Source organism: Ictidomys tridecemlineatus, chromosome 1 (genome assembly GCF_052094955.1).
Source record: "Ictidomys tridecemlineatus isolate mIctTri1 chromosome 1, mIctTri1.hap1, whole genome shotgun sequence".
In the NCBI taxonomy this organism is placed as follows: domain Eukaryota; kingdom Metazoa; phylum Chordata; class Mammalia; order Rodentia; family Sciuridae; genus Ictidomys; species Ictidomys tridecemlineatus.
Window position 1 is genome coordinate 104,945,851 of NC_135477.1, and position 24,230 is coordinate 104,970,080.

The 24,230-nt window shown below is 33.9% G+C and overlaps 1 protein-coding gene across 1 annotated transcript; it reads right to left on the bottom strand.

Moving 5' to 3' along the window:
• Window positions 1-1,421: 1,421 nt before the first annotated feature.
• Riok2 (RIO kinase 2) lies at window positions 1,422-21,548 on the bottom strand. The gene is made up of 10 exons (XM_005326138.4): window positions 21,404-21,548; window positions 17,974-18,112; window positions 17,210-17,326; window positions 14,459-14,634; window positions 12,452-12,540; window positions 10,650-10,841; window positions 6,257-6,349; window positions 4,841-5,359; window positions 2,269-2,365; window positions 1,422-1,699 (listed from the first exon to the last, which is right to left on the bottom strand). The coding sequence occupies exons 1-10, from the start codon at window positions 21,467-21,469 to the stop codon at window positions 1,535-1,537; spliced, it is 1,653 nt and encodes a 550-aa protein (XP_005326195.1). The 5' UTR covers window positions 21,470-21,548; the 3' UTR covers window positions 1,422-1,534.
• Window positions 21,549-24,230: the final 2,682 nt, after the last annotated feature.

The window sequence follows — 24,230 nt, forward strand, 5'->3', positions numbered from 1 at the left end:
AGCTGAGTATAGCCAAGTAAGATGAAGTCATGTAATTTTGTTCCTAATTTTGCTTTCTACACTCTGAAAGAAAATGTATTCCAAAATAAATATTCTGTGGCTCTATTGAGCTGTCTTCAACACTAGTATAAAATGCTTTAGACAGAATACAAAAAATTGAATATTTGAACTTAAGACATACCTCAAATTTAAAGTAGGGCTATGTAAACACATCCAAATTTTAATTTTGAAGAAATGGAATTTGACATTTTCTTGTGCCTGTATATTGAAACAAATTTATTAAATAATAAAGGATGTTGAACATAGGCAACATTAATTTTACAAAGGTAAAAGGGAATGTGATGTCTATCAATACTGAAAAGCAATTTACTACTATATTCCCTCCAGTAGATCATAATCAAGATGCATGGGGACATCCTGTTGGTGACTGTGGGGTGACACTGCCATCTAGTGGCCATTTCCACTGCAGGTGCTCTTCCTCTCCCAGACTACTTGGGGCTGCCGGAGACTTGATCATAGCAGGAACATATACCATATAACATATACCACCTTATGCACTGCACCCCACCTTCATATCTCACTGAATTATGAAGTTCTTGAGGAAGGAACTATGGATTATATATTTATTTCCTGAGATAACTACTTGTTAACATTGAAGTAAGAACATGTTCTGGACTCACCTATGTAAGAAAATGAAAAATTAAAAAAAAAAAAAATCGCTCATTCTTTCTGACTCCTCTCATCCCCTACTTTTCCACTCGTTTGGTCCTTCATAAAAGTTGCCAACTGTAAAAATTTTTGTAGAACTTGTCTCAAGATTTTGTTCCCATGATCACATGCCAATGTAAATAACATCAATAATGAGTTAAGTTTTTAACAAATTAATATGTATTACTAGCTTATCCGAAAGAGTAAAAGGCAGTGAAGTCTCCCAATGGCTAAATAAAAGGCAACCAGTTTGTCAGCAAAATTTAAGATGAATGTCAAGTATAATTCTAACAGCTATGCTTTATTAAATGTTTATAATGTGTCAGGCATTATTCTAAATGCCTTATGCACATTGTCTTATGTATTCCTCAAAACAACTGTACAAAATAGGTATAAATCCAATTTTAAAAGTAAGAAAAGTCAGGACAAGAGAAAAAAATATGACTTGCTTTAAATTGTTTGTTATTAAGTGAAAAGGTTGGGATTTGTAACCAAGTAATCTAACTGTTCTTGGTAGAGACCAAACAAAATAAAACAAAAATGATGATATTGAGACTTTTAAAAATATGCAAATGCCTCTAACAAAGTTTTTTTTGAAAACTTTATTTTAGTATACTAAAGTCGTATAAATTACTTGAAAAAAATGGTTGTTTTAGCAGAATTACTTTTTCTTTGGAAGACATATTGAGAATGAGTCAAACTGATAGATGAAAGAGGGTTTATTTATCTATTTATTTATTGGCTTTGGTCCAATAAAGAGTACAAGTAGCTGTAAATAGGGTTATGATAACTTAAAAATATACGTTAAAAATATCCATCGTTTTTATTATTCTCCCCAAAAGCCAGCTGCTTCCAAACTTGATTTAATATTTTGCATGTTTTCTCTCCGCTGCTTGGTAAAAATATTTGCTTCTCCTTTCTGTAATCGACGTCTGACAGCTGATTTTTGCTGTTTTGTCAACTGACGTTTAACCTTCTGTTTCACCAATTCCTGGGAAGATTTCACATATTAGTATTATTGATAACCATTTTGATAAGGAGCACAAATTCACTAATATAAAGATAATTGCTGCTAAATGTTCAAAGGATGTAACAAAAATCTGAGATTTCAAATTTTTTAAATTAACCTATTTTTCTCTTTGAAAATTCAAAAACAAACTAGCTAGTAAAGGAGATGCATCTTTATGCTTTATTCTCACTGCTATTAGTTGTTTCTCTAGATAACTGAACAAAGTTACATAACCTATCTTGGCCGAAATCTTACTCATTGTTAAAATGAAGTAACTAAACCACATGTGAATTTTGGACCTAAAATATCTATGACTTTATCTTTTAAGTTCAAGCTAATTTATATCACTTTTTTTCTGGAAAGCTTTGCACATTCCACTTAAAGTGAACACTATATCTTATATTACTATATTTATACCTGCTATAATTTTATAAAATGTGTGAAGTCCAAATGTCCAAAGGTGTCTTGAAATCCTCACAGTAACTGAGCTCATTAATCTGTCCATAGTAGTGATCAAATCAACATTTGGTAAATGCTATGTGAATGCTTACCGGAGGAATTGTTGAACAGCTAACAATACTGCCTGCAGAAGTAACACTCAGAGTTCTTGTTCTTTTCTGATTAATATTTGTCATATTTTCTTCATCTCTAAAATAAAAAAAAACCCACACAATTTCTTCATTTAATTCTTATAATGTAACTAGTCATACTTGATTAATTTATATTACTTCTTACCTAAAAATAAAGCTTAGACATAAAATACCTCAAGATCAATTACAGTTAGAATTTCTATGAAGGTAAAACTACCTGAAATTCAACATATTAACAATTTTTCAACATTCTCATAGTCACTATTGAAAATCCAAAATGGCAGATTGTCAGTTATCAAAATTCATTGCTTCTCTTCATGTCTCTTTTCCTCCTCTTTCACTGCACTATACAAATCTTCCTCTCACAATCTAAATCTCTGCTTTACTTTTTTTCCTTGTTTGTAGCAAACAAATAGTAGATAGAATGGGAACAGAGATAGTAGTGCATGATTCTGCTCTGCTAAGGCAGAAAAAACTATAAGCATGGAGCTGAGCATGGTGATGCATGCTTAAAACCCAAGCAAATTGGGAAGCTGAAACAGGAAGATTACAAGTTCAAAGCCAGCGTCAGCAACTTATGGAGGCCCTAAGAAATTCAGCAAGACCCTGTCTCAACATAAAAATAAACAATGGCTGGGGATGTAGCTCAGTGGTTAAGCACTCCTGGGTTCAATTCCCGATACCAAAAAAAAAAAAAAAAAACCCAAACAATCACCCCCACCCCCACCCCAAAAAACAAAACAACAAAAAAAACCCTATAAGCATGGGAACTAACTTGTTTTTCACTTTGCATAAAAAACTCAGACAATATTAATGGGTGATATTTTTCAGCAACACCTATTTGGCTTCTGTTGCAAATAATAAGTTTTGCCCAGCACGTGTTCTGAGTGAAAACAATTACTTCCATTCCCTGCTTAGAAAACTTCTTAAAGCTATGTAGGGTTTTTTTTTTTTTTTTTTACTATCACTGTGATAGTTAATTTTATGTATAACTTCACTGCACCACGGGGTGCCAGATATTTGTTTGAACATTATGCAGGGTGTATCTAGTGAGACTGTTTTTGAATTGGTAGACAAAGTAAAGAAGATGGACCTCCCCCATGTAGCTAGGCCTCATACAATCCATTGAAGGTTTGGTTAGAACAAAAAGGCAGAATAAAGAGAAACTGCTTTCTTTGCCTGTCTCAGAGCAGAGTCTTCTGCTTTTGACCTCAGACTGGAACCTACATTATTGACTCTCCTGGTTGTTAGGCCTTCAGATTTGGGTTAGTATTATATCACTAGATCTCCTGGGTCTCCAGCAGATCCTGGGACTTCTCAGCCTATATTACCACATGAGTCAATTCCTTATACAGACTGTTTTCAAGCAAAAGAGGTATGTATTTACTAAAAAAAATATTTTTAATTTGACCTTACCTTAGGCTAGTGATATAATATTTTACTTTCTCAAGGTACTGGACAATGACAGTGAAGTTGCAGCTACTAGTCAACCAAGGAATTATGAGGGTAAATAATACATACTCTACAGTGTACTGTGTTATGAAGCAATGATGTTCAACAGGTTAAGTGTATTAAATGCATTTTGACTTACAATATAATCTACTTACGAGTTTTATCAGATTGTAGCCCCATAGTAAGTTGAAGAGCATCTATAATAAATCTATTAGTTTTTCTATGGAGAACCCAGACCAACACATTCACTCAAAATTCTGAACCACTGATAAACTGGACTTTTTTCCTTAAATGCTTATGCTTTAAATTTTAAGTTTATTATTTAAATGGCAATAGCCATGAGACTGAAGACACAGAGCTATGTGGAAAAGGAACAAAATTCTCAAGTTGTGCTTCATAAATATAAGTATCAAGATAAAGGCAGCCTTGAGATGCAAGCCCAATCATTTAGTAAGTGTAGAGCTGATTTAATTTTCCTCTATTATTATTTTGCTCTATTATTATTTTTAGATAAACAAAACCAGTATTTATTGAACTATAGTTTGATTCTGAATATGCTTCCTAAATCTAGAGGAAAACAATACTATCATATTATTTTAACTAATATGAATAAAAAAGAAAGGGTTCAAAGTCCAAGAAAATTCACTGTAGTCATTTTATATAGAAAGCACATTTACTACACATTGCATATACTTACATGCTTTTATCTAGCTCAAACATACACATTATACATGTAACTATGAAAACAAAAGAACTCATCCATCTAAAATGCAATCAATTTATCAAGATACCTATATTAATTTGTTGAAAGTCATCAATTTGTACTTTAAGCCAGAATTATTTGAAATTTAGTGAAGAGATTGCCCCAAATCAGGCTAAATGAAAAGGAAGGTATTCTGAAGTTTTACAACAAAAAGGTTATTTGGCTTTCATTTTACACATAATGATGGCAGACTACAACTGTCATACTATTTGGTTTCTCTTCAAAAACATTCATTTACCAGAAGAAGAAGAAGAAAAAAAGCATTGGTCTCAAGATTAAAGCAAAAAAAAAAAAAAAAAACAAAAAACAAAAATATACCTGAAAGGCATGAAATCTTTGTTTAATGATGACAAAGCAATCAGATGAGGGCATTCATCTTCATACTCTTCAGAGCCAGCAGGAATTTCTTCTTGACCTGTCTGACCATCTTGCATGATATCATTTTGGTTCTTCTCCTCAGAAAATTCAGTTACTGACTTGTGTTCACATTCCCATCCATTTATTTCTTCCAAAGCTTGACTGAATTCAGTCATTTCAAGTATGTGTGCCTCAGCACTCTCCTCTGACAAACTGTCTTTTTTTGTTTGTTCAGATTCTCCAGATAAGCTGCAACAGCAGCCACCTGATTCATCTTCAAAGTTCTGTTCCCTTTCAATTTCTGACCTACAATCCTCTGCTTTTTCTGATACTTCTTCATCAGAAAATGAGAAATCAGATCCCTCCCCAGTTTCAGTATTTTCATCATCTGGACCTACTGGATGTAGCAGTTCATCATCTGCCTGCATTTCCTTTGTGTAACCACTGGCAGAAACCTCAACATCAAGAGAATCCTCTCTCCTATGAAGAAAAAAAAAGTGTCAAACACTAAAAGAGGGGGAAAAAAAATGAGATGGATAAATATCAACTCCTCTAATAAGCTATGATTCAAGTGAGTTCAATAGTCTACAATATTTTTTCCTTGCCTAAAATATAATACTTAAATTACTTAAGTACACAAAAAAGATACATGGTGTCACTTTAAGAATAAAATATAATAAGAGAAAAGCAACACATATTAATAACAAAGTTGTAAAAATTTCAGTTGGGGGACTGCTGTTGTAGCTCAGTGATAGTGCGCTTGCCTAGCACAGGTGAGGCACTGGATTTGACCTTTTGCACCATAATAAATAAATAGATAGATGGATGGACAGTTCAATTCTTTAAAAAATACAAAACCAAAAACTTCAGCTGGTATTTAACTTAGTAAATTAGCTTTCAAAAACAGCTAAATATTTCTTTTAACTTATGTAAGGTATCCCAAATCAAGAATATCTTAAGTACACAAAACAAATGAGGAAACTTAGAAAGTGTACATGATTATGTTTCAAGAGTGAATTAAAGACAGTTTGTACTCTGAATAAAGGAAAAACCAAAAATTTAAGAAAGTAGTTTGTTAGATTTCTTATGAATAGGTTATTCACACAGCCTTCAAAATAGAATAAAGGTTCTTGAATTTGTAAAAAACTATATATCTATTCCATTTCAAAATTTAAGCAATGCCTTAATAGATCAAAGGCAGGTATTTTCAAATTTTTAAGTTCCATTGTTATACTGTAGGGCAATGAAATTCAAAAGCAAACACAAAGTGTCAAACATTACTATTTGACATCTCTTAAAGTATTAACCTTTAGAATTAAATAAATCAGATATTTAGTGAGCCCTAGCATTGCATTTTAAGCCATGTTGAGGACAAACCTGATATCACTAAAGGCAGGGTAAAGTTCACTTTCATAGCCAAAACGTTTCATGAAGAAATCTCTAATGCATTTAACATCTCTGTCGAAATACCTGCAAAAGCAAAAAATCACTTTTTTATATTGCCTCATCACTTGCCATTTCCCTAATTAGCCAATGTCAATAACATTAGTTATGATATTTGTGCTCCAAGCATAAAGGAGAAAAATGTTACATGAAAGAAATATAAATCAGTGACATTACATTTGAAAAAATGAAAATAGGAGGAACTCTTTAGAGATATAAGCTTGTCAATACAGTTCCTATGATTAGAAAAATCAGGGTTTTCTCACATTGTTACTTAATATGCAGTAAGATACATTGGGGGGTGGGGGATTGAGCATGAACTATAGAAGAAGACCATGGGTCTACAGGTTGGGAGGTTTCCACTTATCCTCTTTAGTCCCCGATCTGTCTGGTAATGTACCCATTAGCAATACCCACTAGAATCCCTTGCCAACTGGGAAAGTTAAAGATAAAAAAAGAGATTAATGATTCAAGGAAAAGTTTAGAGACTACTGAATTAAGTTTATATATCTTTGCTATCCATTAGCTAAACTATAGTAATACCCAAAGGGATAAATCATGCTGTAGCTTATAAATAATGATCTGAAGACATGTTAATCTGAATTGAGAGCAGTTTAGGTTGTTTTTTGGTCACCAGTATGCTGCAAAAATTGATTCACTTCTCTAGACAATTTCCAGATAATGCAGAATTAAGGACAAGATGACATGGAATTGACCATGTTCTTGGATCTTAACTATTTTTTAATTGATTTTATTTTTAAATGCATGACAGTGGAATGCATTACATTCTTATTACACATATAAAGCATAATTTTTCATATCTGTATAATATATGTTCATACCAATTCATGTCTTCATACATGTACTTTGGATAATGATATCTATCACATTCCACCATCATTGCTAACCTCCTGCCCCTTCCTTTTCCCTCCCACCCCTCTGCCTATTCGTCTATTCCATGCTCCCCCTCCGTACCCATTATGGGTCAGTCGCCTTATATCAGAGAAAACATTTGGCATTTGTTTGGGATTGGCTAATTTCACTTAGCATTATATTCTCCAACTCCATCCATTTACTTGCAAATGCTATGATTTTATTCTCTTTCATTACTGAGTAGTATTCCATTGTGTACATATGCCACTTTTTTTTTTTTTTTATCCATTCATCTACTAAGGAGCATCTAGGTTGGTTCCACAGTTGAGCTATTGTGAATTGTGCTGCTATAAACAATGATGTGGCTGTGTCCCTATAGTATGCTGTTTTTAAATCCTTTGGGTATAGACCCACGAGAGGTCAAATGGTGGTTCCATTCCCAATTTTCCAAGGATTTTCCATACTGCTTTCCATTTTGGTTGCACCAATTTGCAGTCCCACCAGCAGAGTATGAGTGTGCCTTTTCCCCCATATCCTCGCCAACATTCATTGTTGTTTGTCTTCATAATAGCTGCCATTCTGACTGTACTGAGATGATATCTTAGAGTAGTTTTGATTTGCATTTCTCTAATTGTGAAAGATGATGAACATTTTTTCATATATTTGTTAACTGATTGTATATCTCCTTCTGAGAAGTGTCTGTTCATGTCCTTGGCCCATTTACTGAATGGGTTATTTGGTTTTTTAGTGCTTAGCTTTTTGAGTTCTTTATATACCCTAGAGATTAGTGCTCTATCTGATGTGTGAGGGGTAAAAATTGGCTCCCAAGATGTAGGCTCTCAATTCACCTCATAGATCGTTTCTTTTGCTGAGAAGAAACTTTTTAGTTTGAGTCCATCTCATTTATTGATTCTTGGTTTTAATTCTTATGCTATAGAAGCCTTATTAAGGAAAATGGAACCTAATCCCACATGATGAAGATTAGGGCCTACTAGTTCTTCTATTAGACACCAGGGATGCCCTCTTTTACCACTTCTATTGAACACAGTTCTTGAAACACTGGCCAGAGCAATTAGACAGATGAAAGAAAGTAAAGGGATACACATAAGAAAAGAACAACTTCAATTAGCACTATTTGCTGACGAAATGATTCTATACCTAGAAGACCCAAAAAGCTCCACCAGAAAACTTCTAGAACTAGTAAATGAATTCAGCAAAGTAACAAGATATAAAGTCAACACCCATAAGTCAAAGGCATTTCTGTATATCAGTGACAAATTCTCAGAAAGGGAAATGAGGAAAACTACTCAATTTACAATAGCCTCAAAAAACAAAACAAACAAACCAAAACAACAATAACAAAAAAACTTGGGAATCAATGAAAGAGGTGAAAGATCTATATAATGAAAACTACAGAACCCTAAAGAAATCAAAGACCTCAGAAGATGGAAAGATCTACCTTGCTCTTGGATAGGCAGAATTAATATTATCAAAATGACCATACTACCAAAAGCACTATCATATTTAATGCCATTCTGATCAAAATCCCAATGGCATTCCTCATAGAAAGAGAGAAAGCAATCATGAAATTCATCTGGAAAAATAAAAGACCCAGAATAGCTAAAGCAATCCTTAGCAGGAAGAGCAAAGCAGGTGGCATCACTATACCAGACATTTAAACTATACTACAGAGCAATAGTAACAAAAACAGCATGGTACTGGCACCAAAACAGACTGGTAGACCAAAGATACAGAGTAGAAGACACAGAGACTAACCCACAACATTACAAGTATCTTCTGTTAGACAAAGGAGCCAAAAACACGCATTGGAGAAAAGATAGCCTCTCCAACAAATGGTGCTGGGAAAACTGGAAATCGATATGCAACAAAATGAAATTAAACCCCTCTCTCTCACCATGCACTAAACTCAAAGTGGATCAAGGACCTAGGAATTAACTAAGTTATTTTGAGAACAATGAAGTCCTGGAGTAGGAAGACAATGCCACCATTACTTGCTATCAGGGTATCCTAGGTAAAACCTTAATAAATTTTTAAGTTATCATTTTATACATGTTCACATTTCACCCAATAGACAATAACTTTTTCAAAAGCAGAAACTGGACTTATTTATACTGAAATCTCTAGTACTTAGCACAAGTCCTTTGCCCCAGTATTCTTCCATAAAAATTTGAATTAAATCACAATGTCTCCCTAATAATGCAGCTTTAAACTTAGAACAGAGTCATCAATTCCTTCTCTAAATGGTGGTTCCCACATGTTCCTTTATTGTATGACTATATGCTATTCCATATAATAAAAATGGTTTAGTTAATAACCAAAGAGTACTGACCATCCAAATGTAAGCCATTAATCTTCTAGTATTGTTTTCTTGGAAATATTTTTTAAATGATACTTCTTCCTCTAGCATATGTATAGACATTTTCTAATGGAAACCAGGAGGAAGATAAGCTTCACTTAACGTAAACTGCTTCAAGCTCAAACTTTGCAAAAAATGAATATACCCTACTACATAAGTGGTACCAGCAATTACTTTATGAAAAAGATGTTTCTCATAAAACTTGGAACAGAAGAGAAAAAACACACTTAACCTTAATTAGATTACACTGAACTGCATCATGAAATACATGTAAATAAAGGAAAAGGTCATATTTCACAACTTGGCTGGCTTTAGATGGTTAGGTAATATAAAGAATATGATTATTGCAGCATTTAAATTGATTCTGCCTTGTGCCAGGGAAGAAATATTATATGAATTCCAACAAAAGCTAAAAATGACATAAGAGATAATTATTATTGGTCTGGTAATTGAGTCCAGTTCAAAACTACAACTTTTACTTAGGACTGTCCAACATTATTGAGTTATGTTTGGTGAAGTTCTCTTGAAGCTAACCACAGAAGAGAGAAAAGGGGAAAGTTAAAAAAGTTATGTGGTGGTTCTAGGGTTCCCCCCTTCATGTATGTCTCTATTTCTTCTGAGTAGTCTTTTATGTTTAAAAAACTGCTCCTAAAAAGTCTGTTTGAACAAAAGTTTTCATGGCTAAGAAAATCTAACTTGAATATCCGTCAAATTACAATTACTTCATTGTAGTTTATAATACATAAAAGCCTCAATTTCTTTAGCTTTCCAATATGTACATAAGTTTTAAGAATAGGATTTAAAAACTGGATCAAAGCACATTTTTTCCCCTTCAAAATACTAAGAAATAAAAGAGATTATCTTAAGGGGAAAATTCTAGTAGTTGAATAACCTTCAATAAATAGGAATCTATTTATCTTTCTAATGTTTGTTATCTTTTTTGTATCAATATAATCAGCCATTTCAAACCAGTTATTGACCTAAATGATAGTGTTCCAAAATTGGAAAATTATACATAAAAAATAATTTCATTCATGCACAAACACATCCTTCTGTATAATCAATTTCAGAATATACCATTCAGCATTGGGATGAGAAGTTGATACCATTTGTGGAAAATCAATCATGGTAATATGGTCATCTTTATCCAATATGAGATTGAATTCATTGAAATCTCCATGAATCAGCCCATGATTTGCAAGTTTCACAATTAATTCCATAGCTTCATCATATACTGATGCAGGATCTTCAACATGGTGTATCTGACATCTGAAGTAACAATAACAGGTTATTTGTATACATTCATGATTTTAATGAAATTAATTATTAAAGTGTGTGTACATATATATTATTTCCATTCCCTATCTTCCTAGTTTTTAAGATTATCTGATCATTCCAAGATCAGGTACAATATGTTCCAGCTATTAAAACAAAAAGCCACAGCCTACTTCAATTCCATATGCTCTTTCCATGACAACCTCCTTTCTTTGGACATTCCTTAGAGCCAATTCTTTTTACATGAGACTTTTTCAATTCCTTTTTCCCCCTTCCTTTTTAGTGTCCGGGGCCACTTACCACTGAGCCATATCATCAGCCCTTCTTTTACATTTTTATTTAGAGACAGGGTCTAACCAAGTTGCTTAGGGCCTTACTAAGTTGCTGAGGCTGGCTTTGAACTTGAGATTCTCCTGCCTCAACCTCCTAGCTGCTGGGATTATAGGTGTGCACCACTGTCCCCGGCTTTCCTCCCACTTTCTAATGAACCCACTTCAAACAAACTAGCATCTACTTCATTCCAATAAGTAGCTCTTATCAAAATTTCAGTGTCCAAATTCTTGTTCCTAGTTGTCATCATTTCTAATTAGTCAACTTCTTTCTCCTCCTTGAAATACTTTTTTTTTTTTTTTTACTTGGGGCACCATGATATTCAGGTTTTCCTCATTAATCAGTACTCAGGCCAAAAAACTTGCTTCCTTCACATCCAAATTCAACCTGAAACAAGTCATGTTGGTTCTCCCTGCAAAACATATACAGAATCTGACCACTTTTAATCACTTTCATGATTATCACTAAGCAGAGCTACTATCACTTCTTGCCTAGATTATAAGTCTTCTAATTTATTTTTCTAATATGTTTTTGTGTTTTGTTAAGTATACTTTTAATACACAGTAGCCAGAGTGATCACATTTCTTCTCTGCTCAAAACACTGCAATGGCATCCTATCTAAATAAAAATTAAAAATCCCTTACAAGGGTCTACAAATCCTAAGTTAACTAGCCACTTGCTCACCTATCTGATGTTACTCCTTAAAATGCTCCCACCTCTCTTAGTTTCTTGCCTCTGTTGCACTGCCCTGTTCTCACTCCAGGCATGGCTGCAAACATGTCTATAACATTCTTAGATAAACGCATGATATCCTCTCCAAGTTTCTGCACCCAGGTTTCACCTTATTAATGAGACTCTTCCTGATGGCCCTATGTAAGATAGCAATCCTTTATTCCCACCTTAGTATTTCTATTCCTTTTATCCTTCTTATTTTTATCCACAGTTTACTGATATGCCCCATATATATTTCCTTGTTTAGTTACTTATTGTATGTCTTCTTCCATCAGAATATAAGTTCCACAAAGGCAGGAATTTTATTTTGTTCATGGCTGAGTTATAAGTACCTGTCACATAACAGACTCAAAAATTACTGAATGAATCAGAGATTACAAAACCAAAATGTCAGAATGAAATTGAGTTTTCAACTTGTCTTAGAGTCTACTCCTTCAAGTCAATTTCTATTTCCCAAAAGCAGTATTTCACTAATTAAAAAAATAACTGAACTTTGAACTCATTTATTAGGACCTATGATTTCAAGAATGATGAATACTTACAGAGGATAACCATTTATGAGCTCCATGACCACTGCATGGCGATTATAATCAATTGGTTTTGGAACTGGAAATTTTCTCTCATATAATGCCTAAAACATAGCAAACAAATAAATTAATGAAGAGGTCTTTTTGTATTAGCTTTTCCTCTAAAAATCAATGTTTACTAAATATCATGCACTGTGCTAGGGTTATAAAAATGATAGTAAAAACTTGGCTCTCAAGAAGCTCATGGTCTATTAAGACATTTCCCTATTTTGTCTCTACTATTTGTCAACATGTGCTTAAAATATTTCAATGAAAACAAATTGTGATATAGGACATGCTCTGTCATCTAGCTTATTAGGAAATAATGCATTCTAAAGGTCAGGTATCTTGGTTTACAGATCACTAAACTTTTTTTTCCAGAGCACAATATGCAATAAAAATCTATTTATATATGTAACAAATATGTAGACTGTAGTCATCTGAATCAAATGTTACTCCAAATCATTCACACATCTATTTTCCCCTATGCATAATTTCTTCTATCAAAATCCTGTTACTTCTTTCAAAATACATCTGTGCTCTCTGGCATTTAAAAGGGAACATTTCTAAGCAAATCTTTGTCATTTATGCCAGATTACTCTGCTAGAATTCTCTCTCTTGCCACCGAACCTAACTCATTCTATGAATTAACACCAAATCAAGATGCTTACATCAATGCTCAATTTTAAAAAATCTTCAATGGACATATAAATATTGACTTCAGTTTGAACACCTTTTTCTGGTTTTCAAATACTCTTTAATCCATTTTCTTCTCATAGTCAAATCATATCTAAGTTTTATGAATCTAACTCCTAATCACTTCATGAGAACACTTTCATCAATTATTCTATTCTACCAAATTTTCTCTAAATTTATCATATGATTTGTTTTTAAAAATGTGTTCTTCATTTTCTGTGTCTGTTACAGTACCAACTTTAACACACCACAGACTATACTAGTTATTCCCTTTAGTATCCATTCTGTTACCCAACCCGACACCAGTACTTAATTTTGAAAGATTGTCTATTCTACCTCCCACCTTTGATAGACAGGATTTAAATTATTTCCAACTCATTAGAGACTTCTGCTTGTTTTTAAAGTTATTTTCCAAATGCAGATCATTTTGAACACGCTTTGGCAGTTTAACAGAAATGATAACCTTAAGGATTATCAATATTTGCACAGAACTTGTGATTTAGTGTAACTCTCAACCTATAGCTTAATCTTTATGTCTTATTCTTTCCCTTTTAGGAAAATACTAGTGCATTTAAGGAGTGTTATTTATATTATGTGCAAACAAGTTTCACTTCTGTACCTTTAATAAAAAAATAAAATAAATAAATACTCTGAAAAAACACTAATACAGTTTTGGGAAAATGTCTCAATTCCTACCAAACTGCTTACTTACAGAATGAATATCATAGCATACAAATTATCATGTATGATATCAGTCACTTATTTACACTACCTTAAGAACTCTCCCATGATTGCTAGAAACTTAAGCACATAAATTAAAACAACCTACTCAAAGAACAACAAACTGAATCTCCAAATAACTGCACACTAAAGCAATTTTCAATAATTCAATTTTTTTGTATTTTTGGAGATCAAATTCAACAATAATTCAATATTTTTTAAAACACAAAGATAAATCATAACAAACTCTATTGAAAAAAATAATAAAACCTATCTCATTTTCTGTTTAGTTATTGAAGATATTTGAGTATTATTAAGGATATTTAATGAATATGCTGAGCTTTTGAAAGTGAAAGATTAAAAATTAAAGATTTTGTAAACATCCTTTTTTATGTTAAATTAACAACAATTAAAAGTACCTTTACTAGGAGGAAATCACTAGAAAAATAACAAGCAACAAAGTTAGAAGTGACTTTCTATAGAAATGGAGTTTGAGGTTAATGAAATGCTTACCATTAAGGTCTTTATATTATTTGGTTAAAAAACATAAAATTATTTAGAAATTACCTTCATGTAGGCAAATTCTTTCATGGCAGAGAGACGAGATAAATACAGCCAAGAAACATTATGCCTGTGTTTATGGTAATCCCGCTTGTTTTTCAGATTTCGAAAAGAGGTTCTTCCTAGTCTGTGAAGCTTTAATGCAAACTGCTGTCCTTCTTCATTTGCAACAATGTAAATATCTAGACCCAGATTTAAAAATAATATCTTATTACTTTTATTGCAATAAGATAAAATAATTCTAACTTTACCTGACTTTATTTGTATGTCATCTTTCCCCTTAGTAATAATTTATCTATTTACATCTATCACTTGTCACTAAGTAGTAACTTATTTGACGAAACTTTTTATGACCATGCATTCACCATTTTATACAAAATGACAAGCCAACATATATTCATATCTACTACAAAAGAAAGCAGAGATGCAATGTATTAAAGGTGATTGTTTTCAAAGATGCTCAATGCCCATATCTACCCTATGTCAGAACAATCAATGTAGTGGGGAAACATTTAATTGTTCCTTAAATGTCCCCTTGTAGAAGTTACTTAATATCTTCCCTTTCAAAAATATAAACTTCAATTCTTCAATTGTGTGAGAATACAATCCTATAATAAGTAAAGACCTAATAGTTTTATCAACTATCAAACAACTTGCTATTTGCAATGTTGACATTTAGAACATGTTCTAATTATTCATGAGGTAATTTAACTTATTTCTGTTAAGAAATAGGCTCTGTTATACACTGTTGAATAGAGTACAAATTGGTACAAGCTTTTTGGAGGAAAATTTGATAATACACAAATTTAAATGCCTATTAATTTTCAATGCCTTTTGCCCTGTTATGGACTGAGTTGTGTACTCTGCAAAATTCCTTTGTTGAAATCATAACCTCCAATGTAACTATCTGGGCATAGGGCATTTAAAGAGATAATTAAAGTTAAATGAAGTCATAAGAGTGAGGTCCTCATTTATTAGAACTGGTGACCGTATCAGAAGAGGATGAGATGTAAAGGACAGAACAAAAGCCATGAGAAGACACAGCAAGAAGGCTTGTATCTGCAAGCTACCATGAGGTTTTCGGAGAAACCAAACACTGATCTTAGACTTCTAGCCTTCAAAACTGTGAGAAAATAAATTCCCATTTAAGCTACCTATTGTATTTAGCTATAGAAGAAGCCCTAGCAAGCTAATACATGCCCTGATAATTCAATTTCAAGAATATATTTACAAATTTATTTGTATATATATATATATATATATATATATATATATATATATATATAGAGAGAGAGAGAGAGAGAGAGAGAGAGAGAGGGGCGCGCATCTACATAAGGGTGTTAATTATATTACTACTCACAAAAATGAAAGTAACTTAATATGTGAAATAATACTGTTTGCTGTCACTTGTGATTAAAATTAGTATGTGAATGTATATACATATTATTTTTAATACATATACTATACTAGTATTTACACAGAACATTTCTAGAGGGTTAACTAAGTGTGTTAGCTTCAGGTTGTAATAATAGGAGACAAAGACTTGAGTTAGGAGTAAGATTAGTTTTTATTGTATTCTCTTTTGTACATTCATTATTTTGCCAAGCAATAAATTTCTTAAAAATCAAAAAATGAACACTTTTTTTAAGAGTTAATGGGAAGCCTGCCCCAAAGTTTATCTATCTATCAATTTATTTATTTACTTTTTTGCGGTGCTGGGGATTGAACCCAGGGCCTTGTGCATGCTAGGTAAGTGTTCTAACACTGAGCCACATTCCCCAGCCTCCAAAGTATTTCATTACTTCTGTTTATATATTACACACACAGACTGTATTTAGTAATCTTATATCACTTTTAAATATATACCATAATCTAGATATAGAGAGGACATACAAATCATATGAACCTTCTTTGGTGGAGATTTCCTAATAATTCCTTTACTTCTAATTTTTGTTTTCTTTAAATTTTGGTACCAGGGATTGAATCCAGAGGTGCGTAACCACTAACCAACATCTCCAGCCTTTTTTTTATATTTTATTTAGAGAGAGGGTCTTGCTGAGTTGTTTAAGGCCTCATTATGTTGCTGAGTCTGGCTTTGAACTCATGATCCTCCTGCCTCAGCCTCCCAAGTGGCTGGGATTACAAGCGTGTGCCACTGCATCTGGCTCGCTCCAAATTTAATTCTGCTCCCACAATTTAGACAAATAATGGAACTAGAATAAACTACATAGGGTAAAATAATAAGAGGGTATGCTATAAAAAAAATCATCTTTTTATTCCCGTCTTCCACATACAAAATAAACAAACACACAAGTATTTGTTCAATGCTATCTTAGAATGCTTTTTTTTGCCTGCATTTTACACATACTCATCGTTCCTTTAATGGTCAGAATTTTGCGATGGAAAAATAAGTTTATGGTTTCAGATGTTATTACTACATCTATGTGGTACATATTTTTAACTGATGTAAATGTACAATTTATCAAATACAAAATAAGAGCAAATAAAATATGTGCCAAAGATTTGAGTCATTAGAGAAAAATTAATTCTTCAAATGACTTTTCAGAGAAAGACCTATGGAAATAACAATAACTAAACCAAATTAAGGATGTTTCTAATCTGCACTGCTCCTAACCAACTTTACAATTTACTACTATTTTGTTGGAAAATATGGAAACATGAAAAAGAAATGTTTCTCAAGGGAAAATATAGACTAAAGAAAAAAAAAAAGCTGTTGTCAGTACAATTAGCACTTACCTGATTCTTTGCCAACACCCATCTGGTTTCCAACAGACTCAACTACCTGTCTGGAGGAAAGTGTTTTCAAAGCTAGATAATCATAGCCTGCATTTGTCAATCGATAGCCCTGGACAGCTAGACAAAAAAATCAAATGAGAAAGATTATATTTTAGTTGTATTGTATTAATAAATCACATCAGTTCAAGTCTTAAGAAGAAACTTAAAGTTTGGAAGCTTTAGTTGGAATAAGATAAACTATCTAGATTTATAAGTTTAAATTTTTTTCTGTAATTTTCATTTTTTCTCTACTGTGCAGTTACTCAAAGTGTGCCCCATATACAGACAACAGTCTGTAAGCATCTATAAAAAGATAAATGTTTTAAGCTCAGAAATTTTTGTTGATTTGACCAATAATGTGTACTTTTGTATACACCTGTTATCTGCCTTATTACAGGTTAAAAAAAAAAAAAAAACCTTCACCAAAAAGTTTGAGAACTAATGCTCTGGAGTCCTGTGGCAGAATGAATTTACAAAAATGATAACAATAATATCTCTATTCTACTTGCTCTTCTGCAGTATAATTTTGCTACTCCTTTATCTACTTCCTTTGATCTGCACAGTTCTGTGACTATTTCTGACCAACAGAATATGTCACAAAAGAATGATCAGTTCTTGGTCTAGTGCTTTACTTGTCTGGCAATTCTCATTTCTTGCCTTTCAAACACCGGCTCTGGGGGAACCAATTATTGGAAAATTCACAAATGTTGCCTCAAAATACTTACTTTTGGTACGCTCCCAAGCTATGAGTTTATGTTTCACTAATTCTCTTAAAACTTTATTACAGCCACCATGTTTCAGGCTGGCTATAGAAGCAATCAAACTGCAGGGAACTATTTCATGGTTCTTCATACCCATTTCAACCTGAAATTAAAGGAAATGTTATGAAATTATAATCATCACCAAGTCTTGAATATCAAAACCTTGCTAAGAAATTAACTTCTTGAAATTCTCCTGACCACACAGTTCTCCAGCTACAGTTAGGTGTCACATAGTTTAATAATAAGCATACATTCTGAGAAATGTCTGATTAGGCAATTTTCTCCTTGTGCAAACATGATAGAACATACTTTCACAAAGACAGTTTTGATGTCAATAGGTGATATAATCTTATGGGATAGCATACATGTGGTCTATGGTTGACTGAATATTGTCATGTATCACATAACTGTAATTCTACATTATTATTCTCTTTTCTTAATATTTTCAATTACAACTTGACATACACAGTAATCACTGATATTCACTTTTACTGTACTTTGCTTTATGGACAGGAATTGTGAGTGCTGGACAAAGTAAATGACACGTGGCAGATACCAAAATACTTGTAGTAGTATAAGATGTATTGTATTAGGCAACATAGAGAATAAAAGGAATATAAAAGTACTATTTACCCTTGGAGACTCAAAAGAAGTAGCTTGGGGTAGACTGAGAATAGTTCTAGCTGAGGGATCACTTTTAAGGAAGGAATACTTGAAATTGACTTTGAGGGCATAAGAGAAAGCAGACAGCAGGATAGCAGAAATAAACAAAGCTTGTAAAATGAATTGTGGAATTCATGCAAATAAGGCTAGAAAATGCTAAAATACAGAGGGCCTTGAAATGTAGACCAAGAAAAGAGAGGAAGAGGAGGAGGAGAAGGAGGTGGGGGGGAGGGGAGGAGGAAGAGAAAAGAACAGAACATATATATGCATACACACAAACATATATGTAATATGTGCAATATAATTACACATAATAGTGGGGTTCATTTTGAAATATTCATAAAAGCATATAATAATTTTCTCCATTCAATTCCCAGTAATTCTATTTCCCTCCCCCACTCAATTTCCTCTATTGGTCTTCTATTAATTCTTCAGAGCACTATAGTTACATAAACAATTGGGATGCATTGTGATATACTCACACATGCATATAGCATAATATAATTAACTCTCCTTTTCTCTCCCCTCCTCCCTCTTCCTGTCCCCACTTTCTACTTTACTATCTCCCTTCTATTTTCACAAATTCCCCCCCACCCACGCTTTTTTTCATTCCTTCTTTTGTCTCTAGCTTCCTCATATGAGAGAAAATATTTTACCCTAGAGTTTTATATTTTATACTGAGGAAAGCAGGAAACTCTTGAAAATGGTTAGGCGTAGGAAATACATGAACAGTTATTTTGGGGACCTTAATTAGCAGGAATATGCAAGTAGTTTAGAGGGCAAAAACTGGAGGAGATAGACTGGAGAATTAAGATAGCTTCCCAGCTCAGAGGAAATAGCAACCAGAACAAGTTAAATGGCAGTGATAATGAAAGGAAGAGATGGAAGACCTTTAGGAAATAGTATGGCATTATGGCATAGCTTGGCAAATGGATGAGAGGGTAAAAGGAATGAAGAATCAAAGTTGGAGATGAAGACAGAGAAAGCTTAAAAATTAGATATATTTTTGGTGGAGTTAAAGAAAGGAGGAAGACAGTTGATGAAACTGCCTTGAACAGTCAAATGAAGATGTTTAAAGGAAAACTAAGGGTCTATTCTTAGGAATGAAGTCTTAAATTGAGGGAAATATTACTTAAATTCGCCAGAGATGAAAAATGAACCTGTAAGGTGGATGTAATCACCAGAAAGACATAAATGAATAAAAAAGGAGGACTATGGGACAGAATTTTGGGGAAAATTTATACTGAAAGTTAAGGTGAGTTAAACAATCATAATTGATACAGAAGGAACCAAAGACATTAAGGGGAAGGGGAGGTCAAGGAAAGGTAACAACACTGATAAGATTCAACTGAGATTGAGATGTTACCTTAATGACTAGGTCTCTTTGGTGAGATTAAAAAAATAATTTAAATACTGCAGACCTAAATAAATCTGGCATAATTTCAGTAACCCACAAAAAGTCATACTTAAACTTTACTCTTTTCCCATGCTTTGTCCCTGCTGCTGCTAGCATCCAACACTCTTTCTTTGACTCCCTTATTTCTGTCAGAGGCACTGAGAAATGAGTATGTGTTCTGAAGAAGCAGAAAGAAGGTATCTTTCAGAGGTGACAGTAGGTATTTAAAGAAAGCCCAGAGGAATTAAAGAATCTACATGAGAAAAAGGAAGGTGCCTCCCAACTTTCATACTGATCTTGCATTGGATAGTCTAATCCTTAAGTATTGCTTATTTAAGACTAATTTCAAAAACCCAAAACATGAAGCCTTAAAATAATACAAGAATCAGTGAGTCACATCACATTCTAATACATAATTACAATATAGAACCCTTATCATGGTGCTTATTCCTTACCAAAAGATAATGGATCCTAAATCAATACACTAATTTATTCTGCAAATGCCGAGATCTATGTATTGATCTTTGTGTCATAAGACTAATAATAAAATCACATTTTATCACTCTGATTAAAAAACATTCAGTGGCTCCTGCCACACTACTCTGTTCAATGCCTACCAAAGGCCGAATTTGAACAAAAACCCTTATAGACGTCGGTTACAGATTCTTGTATTCAAGTTGTCTTTCCTGAAAACATTTCAGATTGTACTTGACCCCAGCTTCCACCAGCTGCATTTTGTTATCCTTTGTCATCTTCATAGTATTTACTATCTGATGTTGTCTTGCTTATTTATTCATTTACTTGATGATGAAGAGTACATCCTTCCGTTCTTGTCTGTTTTGTACCCTAAAATTGCTACTAAAAACTTGACAAATGTTTTCTGAATTAACTATAAGGAACGCTTTGTGACTGAGTTTGAGTGGGAAAGACAATGCTCTAAGTCTAACGAATCCTTTCAGGAGAAGACTTAAACATTTCTCAGCTGGGTCAGATGCTAACAATCAGAAAAGTTTCTCAAGCCAGAGATGCAAGTGTCTCGAGCTCAAGAAGGGGACCGGAAAGAAAAAATTAGAAGAGGGGGGGCTTCTGCTCTATTTAGCGAAAGATACGCACCTTAAGAAAAGCAGGCGAGTGCGTTACTGCTTTAGCCACATCCCCAGCCCAAGAAAAGCTTTTTTAAAAGTCCGACTCCATGGTACTCTGTTCCCCCTACCCAGTCTCTGCTAAGTCCCAGGGACCCGAGGGCGCCCACTCAGTTCCCAACAAACCTAAAGGAACAGGAAGAAGGACGCATGTTGTGGAGAGACGAGGGAGAAAGTGAAACGCGTTTCTTACCGCGGTCAAGACCCTGAAGTCATCCCGGCTCATGTAACGCAACTTAGCCACATTCACCTTCCCCATGGCGGCAAGCCCCAGAAACCTCTCCCAAGACAGCCGGACCGCGCAAAGCTGCTGGGTAATCTCGCGTGCGTTGTAGCCACTTCCGTGCGCATGCGCCGCGTCACTACAGGTCCTGTTACTAGATAAAAATGATATTTTCATTTGCAAGGGAAAACGAACCATCTTCTATGTCTTATGAAGCCCAACGTATGGAACATAGAAAGTTCTATCTTTAAGTTACTCTGTCATGTGACTCAGTTGTCAGACTGTAAATGTTCTCTAAAATATACCGTTTTATTTTTTATATCTGTCAAGACTTGATGCGCAGGCTCAGAGAGTAAGTCTGGTAACTTAAAAGGGAGGAGCAATTTTTGTCCCCAAATTGCAACTTCTGCTTTTTGGAAAATGACTTTTGACAGTGGAAGCCGGGGAAAAGACCCTGATCTAGATTCTAGGCATCCAAGGTAGATAAAGATAAAAACGACAGTAGTTACGCAGTCCCTCCATTCCTAACCACGCCTGCTCTAGTCACGTGAAGACAAGGTTAAAGAGAGCTCGCTCGGTGGCACTAGATCAGTACCTGGCTTTGGTTGACGCTAGAGGAGGAGTCACTGAGATTGTTTGGGCGGGGTTAAGTAACACGTGAAAGCGTGGCTCCTCTGCGTTATTCTGCATCCGTTTACAGAAAAATGTGGTATGCATTTAGTCGTTTTCAAGTGGACCTATGCTGGTAGCACTTTCAAGATCCAGGAGCGATTTAAGGTCTTTAGGAGAGCTACCCACCCTGCGTCTGCAACTCCTCTCCATACCATCCGGTTTAGGACTGTAAACATCTTGCACCCACGCGAATGTTTACTCTACCATAACTTCACCACAACAGCAGCAACTGGATAACAATAAAGCTTGTATGATACTATTTGCATTTGTGTTTTGTTTCACGAACTACACTTTAAACATTTAACAAGCACATATTTTGGTACCTAAAGTGTGCATGCTATATATTGTCATACAAGATTGTGGTCCACTTCAGCCTTGACCTCATTTCTAGTTACTGATGTTTCACCTCTTTCTGGGTCCTTACTCAAAACTTTTAGTGTAAACGTTGGAATTTAGTTATTTCGAAAGTTCCATTTTTCCCCTCTAGGTTTTCACAGATCAATGTGTTGATTTTCCTTTCAGACCCATTTCGAGTATGTTGCTCCATACAAAGAGTTGGTCCATTCATAAAACAGGGGCTGGATTTTGGAGGCAGGTACAGACTACAATCTGTCCTGCCTTTCCAGCTAAGATAGTTGATACTATGAAATCATAGAATGGAAAAATAAGATCAGCCTTCTGTCTTCTCTGCCCCAACCTTTGACTTCTTTTTACTTGAATGTAGCATTCTTTGATTAACTATGCTCAACTAATGGACATCTCCATTTAAAAGGAAATGCTCTTTCTGTACTTCACATAAGAATATGTAAAAATTAAAACTTTTTAAAGAAACCAAGTAACTAATTTCTGGAGCAAGAATGGAATAGCAAGCACAAATCATTTGGGTGAACTCTTCAATACAGCCCTTTAGCAAACATTGCTAGTCTGTTATGGCACAATCCTTACAGACAGCTACCACTAATTGAATAGATTTGGCTAGAATTGCGATCTAGTTCTTGAATATACCCTATGGATAATTACATTGGATCCCAAATTAAACTTTCAATAATTTTTTATAGTAAAATCACTTTAATAATCAGGGCATTTAGGAATAAAAGGGATTCAAGTTCAGTCTGGTATTCTTTTCTGCTCCAAAATACCATGCTTAGTAAGACTAAAACAATAAATACACAGCGTTCTTCATTCACTTTCTTTTTTTTACCATTTATCAAAGATGTATGTCAGACATTTTGCTAGGTTCTGGGGAAACTATCATTTCCACTTATGGTAGAAGGAGATAAATAAATACAGAGTATGTGACAGAAGCCCAAAGGACTTACGTTATTTCCTCCAGATCTCTCCATTGTAATCACACTAATATACACCCAGACCTTACAGGCAACAGAGGACTGTCTACAAAGTTCAAACTTCTTAGGCTGCCATTCAAGATCTTTAGCAAGTTGTATCGTTACCTTTGAAGTAGTGCATATTCTTATCTAAGTGAACTGATATTTTTCCCCTTGTATAACTTCCTTAAAATTTTTTTCCTGCTACCTTTATTCTTCTTCTGTAATACTCATCTTCTCTACCCTTATTTCTTTTTACAATCACCATATAGGTAAGTTTATGTACTAGTGTTCAACTCTACACACCCCATAACACTTTTCTTTATTATTTCTATTTCTGTTTATTTCCTGTAACAAATTAACACAACAGTGGTGGCTGAAAACAATAGAAGTTTATTCTGTTGTAGCTCTAAAGGCTAGAAATATGAAATAATTTTTACTAGGTCAAAATCCAAGTGTTGGTGGGACCATGTTCTCTGCAGAAGCTCAGGGGAGAATCTATTGCTTATCTCTTTCAGGTTCTGCCAGCATTTGGAGACTGCTGATATTCCTTTAGCTTGTGATGTATCATTTCTGTCTCTGTCTCTATAGTCACATTATTGCCTTTTCTACTTTTGGGTATGTGTAGTTTTTCTTCTCTCTCTATCCTATAAAAACACATATAACTGCACTTACTGCTCATCTAAACCCTTAATTACATCTGCAAAATATTCTTTTTTAAAAAATTGGTCTTCCTTCCTTCCTTCCTTCCTTCCTTCCTTTCTTTCTTTCTTTCTTTCTTTCTTGTGCTGAGGATCGAA

Bases quoted from the DNA above. Each gene is read 5' to 3' on its own strand.
- Riok2 (XM_005326138.4), bottom strand. From the start codon at position 21,469: ATGGGGAAGGTGAATGTGGCTAAGTTGCGTTACATGAGCCGGGATGAC. The intron at 17,327-17,973 runs GTAAGTATTTTG...TTTTTTGTCTAG, and splicing joins AGCTTGGGAGCGTACCAAAA to CTGTCCAGGGCTATCGATTG. The intron at 14,635-17,209 runs GTAAGTGCTAAT...ATCTGGGTCTAG, and splicing joins GGGTGTTGGCAAAGAATCAG to ATATTTACATTGTTGCAAAT.